Source organism: Elgaria multicarinata, chromosome 14 (genome assembly GCF_023053635.1).
Source record: "Elgaria multicarinata webbii isolate HBS135686 ecotype San Diego chromosome 14, rElgMul1.1.pri, whole genome shotgun sequence".
NCBI lineage: Eukaryota > Metazoa > Chordata > Lepidosauria > Squamata > Anguidae > Elgaria > Elgaria multicarinata.
In genome coordinates this window covers 33,723,619-33,737,863 of record NC_086184.1, presented here as the reverse complement: position 1 = coordinate 33,737,863, position 14,245 = coordinate 33,723,619, and the positions used below count along the sequence as shown (strand labels likewise).

Sequence of the window (14,245 nt, the reverse complement as noted above, 5' to 3'; positions counted from 1 at the left end):
CACTACGGCCAAAGGTCATTTTAGGGGGCTCAGCTCTTACGCTGGTCACCTTTGGGGCTGTGGGCAACAGAATACGCCTGCCAGAAGTTGAGTTGCCAAGGGGGCCTGGGGCTGGTCTAGGATTAGGGCAGCGGCAGGATGGCCCCAGAGTGGAGATGAGCAGAGCAGCCAGACACAAGCAAATGGAGGCGGAGGAGGAGGCGGAGGAGGAGGAGGAGGCGGAGGCCCCCACGCCTGGTGTGCCTTGGACCGTCTCATAGAACGGAGCGTGTAGCACAAAGGCGAAGCCAAAGGGATGTCTCTCCTCAGGCAGGGGAAGAGCAGCAAGCCCTGGATGGTGGCAGCTCCTCAACCCCTTCCCCAGTGCAAGAATGTCCGGAAGAGGACGTCAGCAGCCGCCTCGCACCAGGCTTGGGGAGCTACTGCTCTTGGTTCCTGACTGGCAGCGAGCCACACACACACACCCGTTGCCACTGCCAGAGCTGGGCCTGGGCACCTTCCGCCTGCAGAACTGGGGCTCTGCCACTCAGCAAGGAGGCCCCTTCCCATCAGCGAGAGCTCGCTCGCTCTGTTCCAGAGGTTCAGCTGCTCAGGGAGCAGCAAACTCCCCCTCCCCAATCAGCAGTCCAGGCAAAGGCCCTGCAGAAAAGGCTCTAGTGAGTCCAGGCAAAGTCGCCCCTTTGTGCAGGGTTGGGGAGGAGGGGGGTGTCTTTCCACTTGGCAATGAAGCCTGAACAGGATTTGCAAAGGGCCTCCAACTAAGATCTAACATGACGAATGCATCAGGGCCTTAGACACACCTTGAACTCTGCCATCTGCTGCTCCAGGTTGAGGATGAACTGCTGAACCCAGGGGTCATTGGCCTCATAGTCATTGAACTCTTCCTAAAACAGGAGTAGAATGCAGGTTGGGTCCTGGCTCCTTCCCTCTGGCTATACCCTTGGACGTTGAAGGCATGCATTTTTATCAGCACCTGCAGGGTCTACCTGCAGTCCCATTGCGATTCTCCCCTTCTCTTACTGGGGAGCCGCTCCAGCAGCCTGAAGGTTTGAGGCAACGTACCCTTGACTTTATGTCAGAGGCACTTTGCCTAGACAGCAAACTGAACGAGGAAGAGTGGTTGGTCCTGGAGGGACCAGATCTTTCCCCTGCAGAATTCCCAGCACTTTCTTACTCCATCTCTCCATGCGTTTGAGGCACCATAAACCACAATAAAAGCAACATTAATGTTAAAAACACATAGTATTGAACACAACTGGCAATGCAGTCTGGCCCATGTCAGTCAGAATTGGTCCAGCCGTTAACCCTTCAGCTCCCAAAGGCCCACCTCATCTGGAGGGCACCAGGCAGGTTTTCCTAAAACCAGAAGGGAAGTGCCCAGGCCTCTCCTCTGGGCGGTGGCTCTCAAGGCCCAGCCTCCCCACAAGCTCAGTTTGCTCCCACTTCACATGGAGCGGGGCCCTTTCAGAAGATCTGGGTGTGTGTGTGTGAAGGGGCTCAGGTAGGGGGAGAGGTTCCCTGATGTACGCTGGATCCTGAGGGAGAAACCATGGCAGAAGAAGTGAACTCAATGGGGTCAGATCTGTAGCGTAAATGCAGCCTGGGCCCCGAGGGGGAGGCAGAAGGCCTCTGTGCCCATAGCCCCTTTGTGCAGACAGCTGGGCTCACCTCCTCGATGTTATGGGAGACAGACAGGAAGAGGTTGATCCAGGGCTTCACCTGGGGCTTGACGGCTGAGCTTGTGAGCTCGTTCAGACCTTCCTGAGGGGAGGGCAGGAGAAGATAAGTGTCAGGAGCCCAATTCCCAGGTGTCGGCAGCCTCTGCTGGCCCATTTGCACATTCGCAGCCAGTGCAGTTCCTAACACAGGAGCCCCCCTGGACCAGGGAGAAGGGGGACCGCTTGCGCCTGCAGGGGACCCAGGAGTCTGGCAATGCACACACCTGGGCTGCAACATTTGCTGCGAGACACACTCTGCAGAGGAGGACTGGCCTCTGGGCGTGGGAGGGAGAAGCCCACCACCGCGGCCCCTGCACTTAGACGCAGCACACACCTGGGAAGCCTTGGAGCCGAGAGAGGGCAGCTCAGGGAGGGGGCATCAGCAGGTGCATCTGGATTGCCATGACTCTGGCAGGCGCTACTCGGGAGTTAGGACTCAAGCCCTAGCTGCCTGTACATCAAGTCCTGGCATCTGGCCAGCCAAGTCAGCCGTGCGCAGCCTGATCTGCTACTCATGACCTGATGAAGAGGCCCAGGGCGCACTAGCTGAGCTGCTGATCACTGCTGCCCTACATCTTCCCTGGCTGCTCAGTAACTTGCCTCCTCCGGAAAGCTCCAACCCCAGCTCTCCTGCTTCGTTCGTGTCCCAAGGAGGCTTGCCGGAGTCAGGACTCCCTGGGGATGGCCCACGTCACGTTGACCTTACAGCCCGGGTCCAGCCCCCCAGCCCCTGGTCCCCCCTGGCAATGGGAAGCACAGCGTGCCGCTGCTTTCCCCTCGGAGCACTTCTCCAATGGTCTGGAGCTGACCCTGAGGTGCCGGCAAGTGTTCTGCAGGCCCAGTGAAAGGAAGCCCTCCAGATGTTTCGCATCATAGATCACGCGGCTACAAGCAATGCTCAAGCGGGGGAAAAGCTTACCTGCAACAGATCACGAAACTTGTTGGACACGGCAGCCATGTCAGAGAGGCAGCTGTCGAGCTTGGGTCGTGCCTGCTCACCCCCAAACCCCTGGCTCAGTAGCTTCGCACAATCACTCTGCGGGGAAGCACAAATCCAGGGGCAACTGAGAAAACGACTTTCCAAGCTAGGTCGCCACTGCCTCAATAGCAAACAGGGCAAGCCATTCACAGCGGGTTACGGAACGGTGAAAAATGAACACAGGCTTATCCAGTACTCACTACAGCTCAGGAAAAGCAGGGCAAGGCTGCAGTAGCAGCAGCAGCAGCAGCAGCTCCCCCCTGCTTATACATGAATGAGTCACCCCTTGGTTCAGAGAGGGCCCCCAAGGTGACCAGCGTACAGCTGAGTGAGCTAGACCCTAATCTAATGTGCAGAAAGCCCCCCCATCCCATTCTCTGCTCAACCCATCACTCAGGATATGGTTTCATGGATAGGCAAGAGCCCAGCATTTCATAGGCGCTGTGCAACCGCCCAGAGCGCTTCGGCTATTCAGTGGCATAGCAATGGATGAACGAATACATCAATGTAAGGGGGGGTTAGTATCTAAGGAGGCAACAGTGGACTTTACTGACAGCACATCCTTCTTCACCTCCCGAATGCAGCAGGCGGAGCAGGAAGCAATTCACCCCGTGTAAACTCTCAAAAGCAAAGGTAAAGCACGTATGGGGCAACCTGAACCCCTGAGTTTATTTGGGCTTCCCGCCCACAACTGTTGGGAAACGGGGCAACTAGAAATTCAGCAAAACAAAATAGGACCCCCAATCTAGATGAAGAGAATCTATTTCTCATTTTAGCAAGAAAATTAATCTGAGTAAACCAAACAAGTCATCTATATAGAGTTAAAGAGTGCAAATAATAATGATGATGCTAAGATTAGTGACAACAACAACACTCGCAAAGGCAGAGAGCGATAGACAAGATGGCCTGAAGTCGGTTCTTTTTAATCAGTGGTGGATGTTTTGCAAACAGTACCTCCAGGGTCTTCTTTAGGGTCATGATGTTTTCACTACAAACCTCCACATTGTTTAATGTCACCTGAAGAATAACAAACAAAATAACACACACACACACACACAGGATTACAATCCACTGTGGCTCCCCCTGCTCCCCCACAAGATTCATAAACAGGAGATTCGCCGCAGGCAGCCAAAAGCTTGGAACTGGAGGGCCATACAGACAGAAACTCTCCCGAGACCTGCTAGTCGCGGATGCCGCCTGGGCTATTCGCCACACATTCCTCAGGCAGAAGCTGTTCCCTGAAGGGAGTGAGGATGAAGAGGGATTCTACATGAGAAACCGGAGAGAGACGAGCACGCATCCCCTGCAGGGGAAGTGGGTGGGAAGGGGGCAGGGCTGGACAAATCCGTGCCCCCCCCCCCCGCCCCGTCACACAAACTCCACTCAACCCCAGAGAGATGATGATCAGCGAGTGAGGAATGCCATGTGGGGCCAGTTGAGAGCACCAGGAGCTCCATCACCAGAAGGGAGGAAGTGCCCACACTCCCCCGCTCTCCAGTTACCTGGATCTGCTTTCCACTCCGTTCACTGCAAGATTGAGCCAAGAGACCCCAAAAGCAACGGGCAGAAAATGAGCCACAGGAAGGGCTGCATGACGGGAGGCGCCTCCCCCCTTCCCCCACGTAGACCGAAGAGGCAAAATGTCCGGCCTTCGCCCGAATGCTCATGTCATCCGTGCTTCTTGCTGAAAACAGCCCTCCCTTCTCACCCTGGCTGAGAAGTCCCGCCGTGCTCCCATACTTTCCCCATGTTCCCTACCTGTGCAACCCTGCTGAACTCACCAGAAAGGACTGCTTGGCCTCATCCGTGCTTTCGATGCCTTTCGTGTCAAACTTGCCCTGCTGAAGGCTGCTATGCATGATGCTCACGGCACTCGTCACCCCTCTCTGGATGTCCTGGAAAGTGGTGGCTGGGAAGCCCATCTTGAGCTTGTTGCACAGGACCTCCCTGAGGAAGGCAAAAGGGGACAAGAGAAGAGTTGGAGGCTGCCAAAGACAAGACCCTGAGAGAGCGAACCTCTTCCAGCCCACAGCAGTCCTGGCTGGGCTACCAGGAACAGCCTGCGGGCTTCATGGCTGTGCTGTGGACACCCCCAGCCCTATCTAGCTCTTGCCTGCCGTCCTGCTCCTAACCAGCCCTTGGCCAGGTGCTCATCAGAGCATGGCCACGCCACATTCCCCACCTAAGGAGGACAGGCGAAGGGCAAAAGCAAACATTTCAGGAATCATTCTGGAGGCTCAGGTGAGTGGCATTCTGCTCTCTTGCACAGGAACGCCCTTGAGGTGCTTGACCACCCACGCTAAGAGAGCCTCTGTTCCTTGCATGCCAAGGCAGGACTCTGCAAAGGCACAGGCCCACCTGCGCAGGAAATGGCCAGCAGTCCATAGTTCTGCAGTATAAAGAAACCAGGGGCCATCTGCCTGTGGAGATTGACTTTGCAGAGCAGGACATAAAGTCTGCCCCATTCACCTGCAGTGGACTCCCTTTGGAGGTGGGCAGGAGCGTGCAGGAGGGAAGCCCTGAACCTCCTCCCGCTCCGCACAGTGGGGTGCTCCAGGCACTGTTCTCCCTGCATGGCTCCAATCTGGAAATGGAATGAAGAAAAGCACTTGCAGCAGGGGGGCAGGGGGCAGTTCAGCACACCTTTTGCTGTTTAATACAAACACCACCTCTCCTTTAAGTTTGAAGGGGGCAGACACAGGAGGAGGAGGAGGAGGAGAAAGGCTTCAGCCACTGGCATCTCTAGTCTGGCCCTCGTTGCAAAGTTCGGAGCCCTTTATTCCATTTTGGTCGTGGCTGGCAAGGAAGGTGCAGGCTCAACTGGCGATCGGTGGCCACGGCCACATGGCAGGCAGGCAGGCAGGCGGTAAACCAGGAGCAGCGGCTGTATTCACTCCCAGGTCACAGGAGGCGCCATCCTGCTCTCTTCGTGGTTTGTATGTTTTTAAAGCCTTTATTGGAAACATCGCGGGCAGAAGCAGGCTACGGGAGGCCAGAAGTTGGCTGTTCTTGCAAAGGGAGAGGCAAAAGCCTCGGGGTCTTGTGGGAGGCCACAAAGCATGGAGCCTGCAGCTCAGTGCAAAGTTTAGCCAAGGCTCAGGAGATCCCCAAATCAATGGGCAGAAAATATGCAGCACTGAGGGCTGCATCAAACAAAGCCACCGCCCCAGGCCAGAGACTTGGGGCACTGATCCAGGCTTGACAGTGCTCCCTTGGCTTTGCACAGGCTCAGATGCGGCTTGGCAGAAGCTCTGGGCAGACGCACACAACAGGCCACCCCCTGCTAAAGCAGCACTCGCTCAAGCCCCCTCCCACTCCCTTATCTCTGCACCCCGCACACCCGAAGTCCGACTCCAGCGTCGTGATGGAATGGTTGATCATTGCACAGAGGCAGTCGATGCTGGAGCTGGAAAGGGCCCTCCCAATACACTTCTTCACAATGTAGAAGACGTCGTCCACCATGCTGGAGGTCAGCTGGCCCTTCTCGCACGTGTCCATCGCAACCGCCTGGAAGGCAAAGTCACAGACTCGAGGCGTGCCGGCAGGGCTGCTCAGGACCGGCACCGCCCTGGCTCCAGAAGGCCAACTCCGCAGGGATGCTGCCCGCTGGCCTCTGCTGCTGCTGCTGCTCAAGGCAAGGCAAGGCAAGGGAGGGCTCTTTCTCCCTGGGGAGGATTTCAAAGGGGCCTTCTGTGGTGATCACACTATGCGACACCCAAGTGGGAAATCCAGAAAGCCCCAAACGGCAGCATCAAAGGCCAGGCCCCACGGGCCGTTCTACAGGGACTTTCAGGAGAGCGCGGACAAGGGCAAGCTGCCATCGTCTGCATTCGGCCGGCCCGGGCTGCCCCTAGCGTGCTCCCTGCCAACCTCTGCAGAGGAGCAAACCAGTCAGGAAGCCTAAAGAGGCCCAAAGTGTTCACATTTTCAAGCAAAACAGCCAAATCTTGCTTGAAAACAAGTGAGATTTAGTGACTTTGGGCTTCCCAAGCAATTGATCACCGGAAACTGGTAGCAAACAGGTTATTTCCACCCCCAGTGTTCCAGAGTGCAGTCCACAAGGTGGTGATGGTGGTGGTGGGAGAGAACTGGAACGCCTTGAAGCTGCCCACTCCTGATCTACATCCATGTAAGCCTACTCCGTCCTGGGAGGGAGGGAAGGCTACTCAAGGCAGTTTTGCCTACCTTATTGACAGTCTCCCTCATGAAGTACTCTTCCATGGTGATGTAGTAGCCAATCAACTCCTGCATGGCACAGCTCAGTAAGCAGTTGTGGAGCAGTTTGTCCAGGGCCTTCTGGTGCTCTGTGGAGCATAACCAAGAACAGTGCCCTGGGCTTGGAAACTGGCACTCAACTCAGGCCCTTTTGAGCAACTGCAGTTTCCTACACTCAAGTCACCTTGTCCAACAATTAACAGATTTAGGAAAATTGGTGCAAGATGAACTAAATACAAGCAGGATTGGGATGGTGGCCACAACAAACCAACCAACAAACCAACCTAACTTCTGCATCAAGCAGACTCAAACTCTGTGCTCAGGATAAATTAAGTAGCAGCCATCGGGTGCAATTCATGAGATCCTGGGGATGCTGTGTTGCAATGGCCCCTTGCTATGGACTGCAAATCTGTGCATAAATCAGAAGGAAGCTCTTAATATTCCCCCAATGCGCATTCTTAGCGGCTTGTCGCCCACCTCCACAGATCACTCAGCCACAAGGCCTTCATGACTGGACTACGGGAGACTGGCATGCTAAGCGGGGTGGGGAGGATGGCTTGGGCCACTGTAGGCACACTTAGGCAAGACAAAGCAAAGATCAGGGAAAGCAGACACCAGTCCAAGAGCAATTCACAGGGCACACACAGACACGTCAGCCCATGTGCCAGTTGCCACCAGTGGGCAGAGGAGGGAGGAGGGCTTCTGGTTTTAAAGCTTTAAACGGCTTGGGGCCAGGCTATCTGAAGGAATGCCTCCCCCCGTATGTACCTGCCCTAAGGTCATCCTCAGGGGTCCTTCTCCGCGAGCCCCTGCCAAAGGAAGTGAGGCAGGTGGCTACCAGGAGGAGCAGGGCCTTCTCTGCTGTGGCACCCCGGCTGTGGAATGAGCTCCCTAAGGAGGTTCGCTTGGCACCTACATTATATTCAGCTGAAGACCTTTTTATTCTCCCAGCATTTTAACAGTCTATAAATAAATTTTAACTTGGTGTTTTAAATTTGTAATTTTGCATTGCTGCTGTTTTCATTTGGTTGAGCTTTTATATTGTATTTTATATTATGGTTTTATAATGTTGTTTTATTTATTTTTATTTATTAATTTCTATACCGCCCAATAGCTGGAGCTCTCTGGGCGGTTCACAATGGTTTATACTTTGAATGTTTTTAATTTTTGTGAACCGCCCAGAGAGCTCCGGCTATTGGGCAGTATAGAAATGTAATAAAAAAATAAAAATAAAGCAGTGATGTTGAACCTGAAGTCTTGTGGGTCACTTCTTCAGCCCAGCTGGGGACCCAGCCCAGCCTTCCAGGAGTCCTGGGGGGGCACAGCCCTTTCCCTTGGCCACCCCCTCCCCACAACTGCTAAAACATGGTGGGTGTCATGTCTAACACTACTGCCCCTATTTTGGGAGAAGATGTTTCAGGTAATCAATCAGAATCAGATTTGGAACTAGAGGAGGCGGCGCCAGACACCAGCCAGCCTGTACCAGCGGGGGAGCTCTCACCCGCTGGGAGTCAGCCCTCTCCAGAGCTTATTTCCTCAAGGCCAAATCCTACACACTCAGTGAGAAATTGAGCTTTCTTCCGGAGGAGAGCACCCCGACAAGGTAGCTAATGTTAGGGTCCGCCGGGACCTAAAACGCACGGAGCAGAAGGAAGGCGTGAGGAAGTCAGTCCGACTAGGATTGCGCCAGAACCTGCCTCCACACCAGGCTCTCTGAAGTTACGGGCATTTGGGGATCGGACAATGGTCTCGCTTCGTTTGCATAGTTTTGCCTAGGGGGAAGTTTCCAAGAGAATAGACTCTCTTCAGGTAGAAGAGATGTTTGTTGCTTAATAAAAGCTTTGTGGATTACCTAGCAGGCCTCGTCATTTGCCTCCCATTGAAAGCAGGAGTTTTCTGAGAAATACGACAGTGGGTATATCTTCCTCTTCTGCCTTTGCACACTCACCCACACACACCTTTGGACTCCCACACTGGAATGGATGAAGCAGAAACAGCTCAAAACTGTTATATGGCAGATTTAAGCCTTCCAAAGATGCTTCCTGAAGTCGTACATAGAGCACCACCCTGGGCTGATCAGGGCCTATGAAGAGCAGCCAGCAAAGGAATCCGGGGCCATGAAGCAGAAAACCAAGCCACTCCCGAATCATGCAAAGCCTCCATGTGTAGCCGTGCAGCAAATATCTGAGGGGGATTTGGTTTTGTTTTTTACCTTCCTTCACCTCCTCTGAGGCCATGGAATCTCCCACCTCAAAATCTGAGATGATGCGCCTCCGAATGAATTTCAGATACAGCTCACTCCGTGCGTTCATCAAGGTGACCTCTGTTAAGATGGGATCAAGTTCCCTGTGGGAAGCAAAGCGAAGGTCAACAGCACGAACACAGAAAAGGCCACCAAACAAATAGGTCCATTATCATCAACCATCATCATTCTCAATAAACTGTTCCTCATTTGGAACAATGATCCCAAATGGCAGAAAAATGTCTGAGAAATGTCTGGGCAGCTTACAGCACTTGTTAGAATCCTGAAGCTTTCATGTGTAATTGATGCCTCCTGTTGGCAGTTCCAAATTTAAAAATGTACGCCAATGAGCGATCCTGTGCCCATAAGACTGGTCCTGAGTTTTGTGACTGTCATTTTCCCTTATGCCACTGGTTGAAGCTTTGTTAATCAGTGCTGAAAAAATTGTGATCCTCACAAGTGCAACACAGAAGACATTGGGACTCTCATCAAGAAACGGCTCAACAACTGGACATGAGCGGAGAGGATTCGCCCTGCAGCTGTGACAAGGTTGACAGATTCTTCTGCGTCCCGTCCCCATTCGCCAGAACAGAAGGGGGATCCTTTGCTGCGGCAGGAGGGAGGCAGAGGAATCGGACGCACAAGTATCCCTCCTGCCGCAGCAAAGGATCCCCTTCTGTTCTGGCGAATGGGGATGGGACGCAGAAGAATCTGTCGACCTAAAGGACAGATCCTTGTGCCCTCCATCACCATAATTTCCACAGCAACGGGGCAGTGGGTGGCATTATTCTAGGCACACACACCCCGTCCCTGTTGCTACAGAAATGAGGGCAAGGGATGCATCAGAGCCGAGACAACTGCTCCGCTGAGAGGCCATCAGCTGTCTTGGCCTCTGCCCTCCCCATTTAGTTTCGAGGCAGAGAGCGGGGAGAATACAGCGCCAACGCTTCTCTCTCCAGCGGAAGCCCCTTGTTGCATGACACATAAGGAGACCACTCTGCAGCTTCCCCCTTCTGCAGCGAGCACAGCAGCCATTCCTCAGCACAGGAGGAGGATGCTCTGGAGCAGTCTCTTAGCTGGAGCGACACCCACAATGGCAGATTGATCCCACCACCTGAAAGGAGGAGACGGCTCTACTGGCATTGCCTTCCCCGGCAACAGCCACATCTCCGGGTGGAGGAAGGAACTAGAGGATCGGCAATCCTTGACTTGATATTGACCAACAGGGATGACTTAGTGGATAAAGTGGCAGTTACGGGAACTCTGGGAGAAAGTGACCACGTCATACTTGAATTCTTGATTATGAAGGAGACAAAAGTTGAGTGTAGCCATACACGTACTCTGGATTTTAGGAAAGCTGATTTTAATAAACTCAGAACTATAATAAGTAAGGTCCCGTGGCAAATGAGCCTAATGAGAAAAGGAGTGCAGGATGGGTGGGAGTATTTAAAAAATGAAATTTTAAAGGCACAGTTACAAACAATTCCAACAAGGAGAAAAAATAGAAGACAACAGAGGAAACCAATGTGGCTCCACAAAAAGCTTGGAGATGACCTGAAAACAAAAAAAGGATACATATAGGAAATGGAAGGAAGGCCAGGCTACAAAAGAAGAGTACAGACAGGTAGCACAGAAGTGCTGAAATAGCGTCAGGAAGCCTAAAGCTGAGAATGAGCTGAGATTAGCAAGGGATGCTAAAAGCAATAAAAAGGCTTTCTTCAGATATGTGAGTAGTAAAAGGCAGAGGAAAGAAATGGTGGTCCAACTGCTTAATGAGGATGGCAAATTGATAACAGATGACAAAGAAAAGGCTGAAGTGCTCAATTCCTACTTTGCCTCAGTCTTCTCCCAAAAGTGGGTCTATGACCCCCCTGGAAAAAGTGAAGCAGAAGTTGAGGGGGCAGGATTGCAGTTTGAGATTGATAAACAAATGGTCAAAGAACACCTAATTTCCTTGAATGAGTTCAAATCTCCAGGGCCCGATGAACTGCATCCTAGAGTAATGAAGGAGCTAGCGGAAGAACTCTCAGAACCTTTGTCTATTATCTTTGCAAAATCATGGAAGACGGGTGAGGTGCCGGACAACTGGAGGAGGGCTAACGTTGTCCCTATCTTCAAAAAGGGCAAAAAGGAGGAACCAGTCAGTCTGACATCCATCCCTGGGAAAATGCTGGAGCAGATTATAAAGAAGTCAATCTGTAAACACCTTGAAATCCATGCAGTGATTACTAGAAGCCAAGATGGATTTGTCAGGAACAAATCCTGCCAGTGATCTCATTTTTTGATCAGGTAACCTCCCTTGTGGACTGTGGGAATGCTTTGGACGTCATATATCTTGACTTCAGCAAAGCTTTTGACAAAGTACCACATGACATTCTGATTAACAAACTAGCTAAAAGTGGGCTAGATGGAACAACTTTTAGGTGGATTCACAGAATCGGACTCAAAGAGTGCTTATCAACGGTACCTTCTCAAACTGGGAAGAGGCAACGAGTGGGGTACCACAGGGCTCAGTCCTGGTCCCAGTGCTCTTCAACATTTTTATTAATGATTTGGATGAGGTGCAGGGAACGCTTATCAAATTTGCAGATGACACAAAATTGGGTGGGATAGCTAATACCCTGTGTAATGGAAGTCTGAGTTAATCAGTCCTTCCCCAGGGTCTTTTCCCCCAATTGCTCTCGCCCAAAGAACCAGTACTTCCTTGGAATAAAACACACCAACGCCCGAAGTAACCAAGATAAAAGGTTTATTGTAAAAAGGCAGCTACTAAATAGGCACTTGGTCGGTAGCAACTATAGACAGATACATAAAACAGAACATAAGAGGGAATAGGGTTAGGGAATGGATACAACAAATACAAGTCAGGCAGAACCACCCATAAATCCATTCATACAAGAACCGACAGTCAGTCCACTAAATTTCCCTTCCCAGGTCAAACCGACCAACTTGCCTTTAGAGAAACCAGCTCACAGCCAAAGTGCGGCTTCCTAACGCTCTCCCAGTTCCCTAACCGGGCAACCGTAGACATCCATAGCCTCGGGGCTAAAGACGAATCCCCAGCTTAATCCCATCAGCTTTTATCTACTTATCCCTTAATGAGGGAGTTAGTTCTTTCTTCCCACACAAAGCCCAATTAGCCCAGGCAGGAGATAGCCTCCAGGTGTGAAGCCCCAGCCTAACCTCAGTAGGTTTAACTCCCACTTTCCCACATACCAAAGGCTGGGTCCTGGCGCCGGGTTGCACCACAAACAAGCTGGCCAGATTCCTCCCATAAACATATCAAGTTAATCCTTCCTCTATCTATCACCACTATGGTTTACTGCCTAACAGGAAGATAAGGTTTATTACCTACAGAAAAACAAAGTACTTCGGAAACAACTATATTCCAGGATCTAATACGTTTTATAACTTCCCAATCCTTCACACGCCCTCCTTTGAAAGATGAGACTTGAGGGTTAATCCCTCAAGATCTCTATCTCAAAAAAAAAAAAAAAAGATTCACTTAACCAGTCTCTCCCTCCTCAACCCCATAAGCTCGGGACAATCCATCAGCTAGAATATTGTCTCGACCTCGAATGTGGGACACTTCAAAATCATAATCTTGCAAAGCAAGACTCCATCGCAACAACTTCCCATTCGTCCCCTTCATTCGAGCCAGCCAGCAAAGAGGGGAGTGATCGGTCTGGAGCTTAAATGGTCGACCCCACACATAAGCTCGTAGCTTTCCCAAAGCCCAGACAATGGCCAAACACTCCTTCTCAATTGTAGACAACCCTCTTTCCCTAGGTAACAGCTTTTTACTCAAATACACCACAGGGTGCAGCTGCTGATCTAACCCCTCCTGCAGCAGCACAGCTCCGATCCCAGTGTCTGAGGCATCAGTCTGTAACACAAACGCCTTATGAAAATCAGGGGCCAATAAGATAGGCGCAGACATCAACTTCTCTTTTAACAGATCAAAAGCCTGCTGACAGGCAGAAGTCCACTGTACCTGCACTGGTCTTCGTTTCTGACACAAATCAGTAAGAGGGGTAGCTACGGCACTAAAATGGGGCACAAACCTACGGTAATATCCCGCAAGCCCCAAAAAGGACTGAACCTGTTTTTTAGTCCGGGGAATAGGCCAGTCCCGAATCGATTGAATCTTGGCCTCTAAGGGTTTGATGTTTCCTCCCCCCACTTGGTGCCCCAGGTACACTACCTCCCCTAAACCAAACTGGCACTTTGACGCTTTTATGGTCAAATTAGCTTGCTGAATCCTCTGTAAGACTTGCCGGATATGGGACAGATGATCCTCCCACGTTTGGGAGTAGATAGCCAAATCATCCAAATAGGCACAGGCAAAATTCCCCAATCCATCCAACAGTCCATCCATTAACCTCATAAACGTGGCCGGTCCATTCTTTACCCCAAAAGGTAAGACTGTAAATTCAAACAGCCCCTTATGAGTCACAAAGGCCGATTTTTCCGCCGCCCCTTCGTCCAAAGGGACCTGCCAATACCCTTTGGTAAGGTCAAGAGTAGTAATAAACTTCGCCCCCCCCAGCTGCTCGATTAACGTATCCGTTCGGGGCATAGGATAGGGATCCAACTGTGTTAACTGATTGATCCTTCTGTAATCTATGCAGAAACGAACTCCCTGTCCTTGTGGTTTAGCCACCAGAACGACTGGGGAGGACCATGAACTTTGGGAGGGCCGAATCACCCCCAACTCCAACATCTCCTGTAGTTCTCTTTCAATATCGAGAGCATGCTGTCCTACCGCCCGATAGGGCAAGGACCGGATGGGGGGATGGTTCCCCGTGTAGATCGAATGCTTGGCCAAAGAAGTCCGCCCTGGGCGGTTTGAAAACAAAACCTGAAATTCCCCCAACACTTGCCTCAGCTCCGTTTGCTGTGCAGCTGAAAGGGAGGGGGATAAGACCACACATTCCACCCCTTCAGGCCTCTGATATTCTTCCAACAAATCCACAGGTCCCTCCACCTCCCCCTTTAAACCAAATACAAAATCATGTCGATCAACATACAACTTTAGCATATTTACATGAAACACCTTAGGCTGTCGAGTTGTTCCCGGGTAAGTCAACA

The 14,245-nt window shown here is 51.7% G+C and overlaps 1 protein-coding gene across 1 annotated transcript in view; it reads right to left on the bottom strand.

Annotated features, from left to right (window-relative positions):
* Nucleotides 1-14,245, bottom strand: part of COG4 (component of oligomeric golgi complex 4) — a 34,230-nt gene that overhangs the window by 1,862 nt on the left and 18,123 nt on the right. Inside the window, exons 9-16 of the mRNA XM_063140931.1 lie at nucleotides 9,125-9,258; nucleotides 6,883-7,001; nucleotides 6,038-6,204; nucleotides 4,479-4,644; nucleotides 3,652-3,714; nucleotides 2,638-2,754; nucleotides 1,669-1,761; nucleotides 801-884 (exon numbers count right to left, since the gene is read on the bottom strand). Of these exons, the coding sequence (XP_062997001.1) occupies nucleotides 801-884; nucleotides 1,669-1,761; nucleotides 2,638-2,754; nucleotides 3,652-3,714; nucleotides 4,479-4,644; nucleotides 6,038-6,204; nucleotides 6,883-7,001; nucleotides 9,125-9,258 (943 nt within the window). The remainder of the gene's footprint in view (nucleotides 1-800; nucleotides 885-1,668; nucleotides 1,762-2,637; nucleotides 2,755-3,651; nucleotides 3,715-4,478; nucleotides 4,645-6,037; nucleotides 6,205-6,882; nucleotides 7,002-9,124; nucleotides 9,259-14,245) is intronic.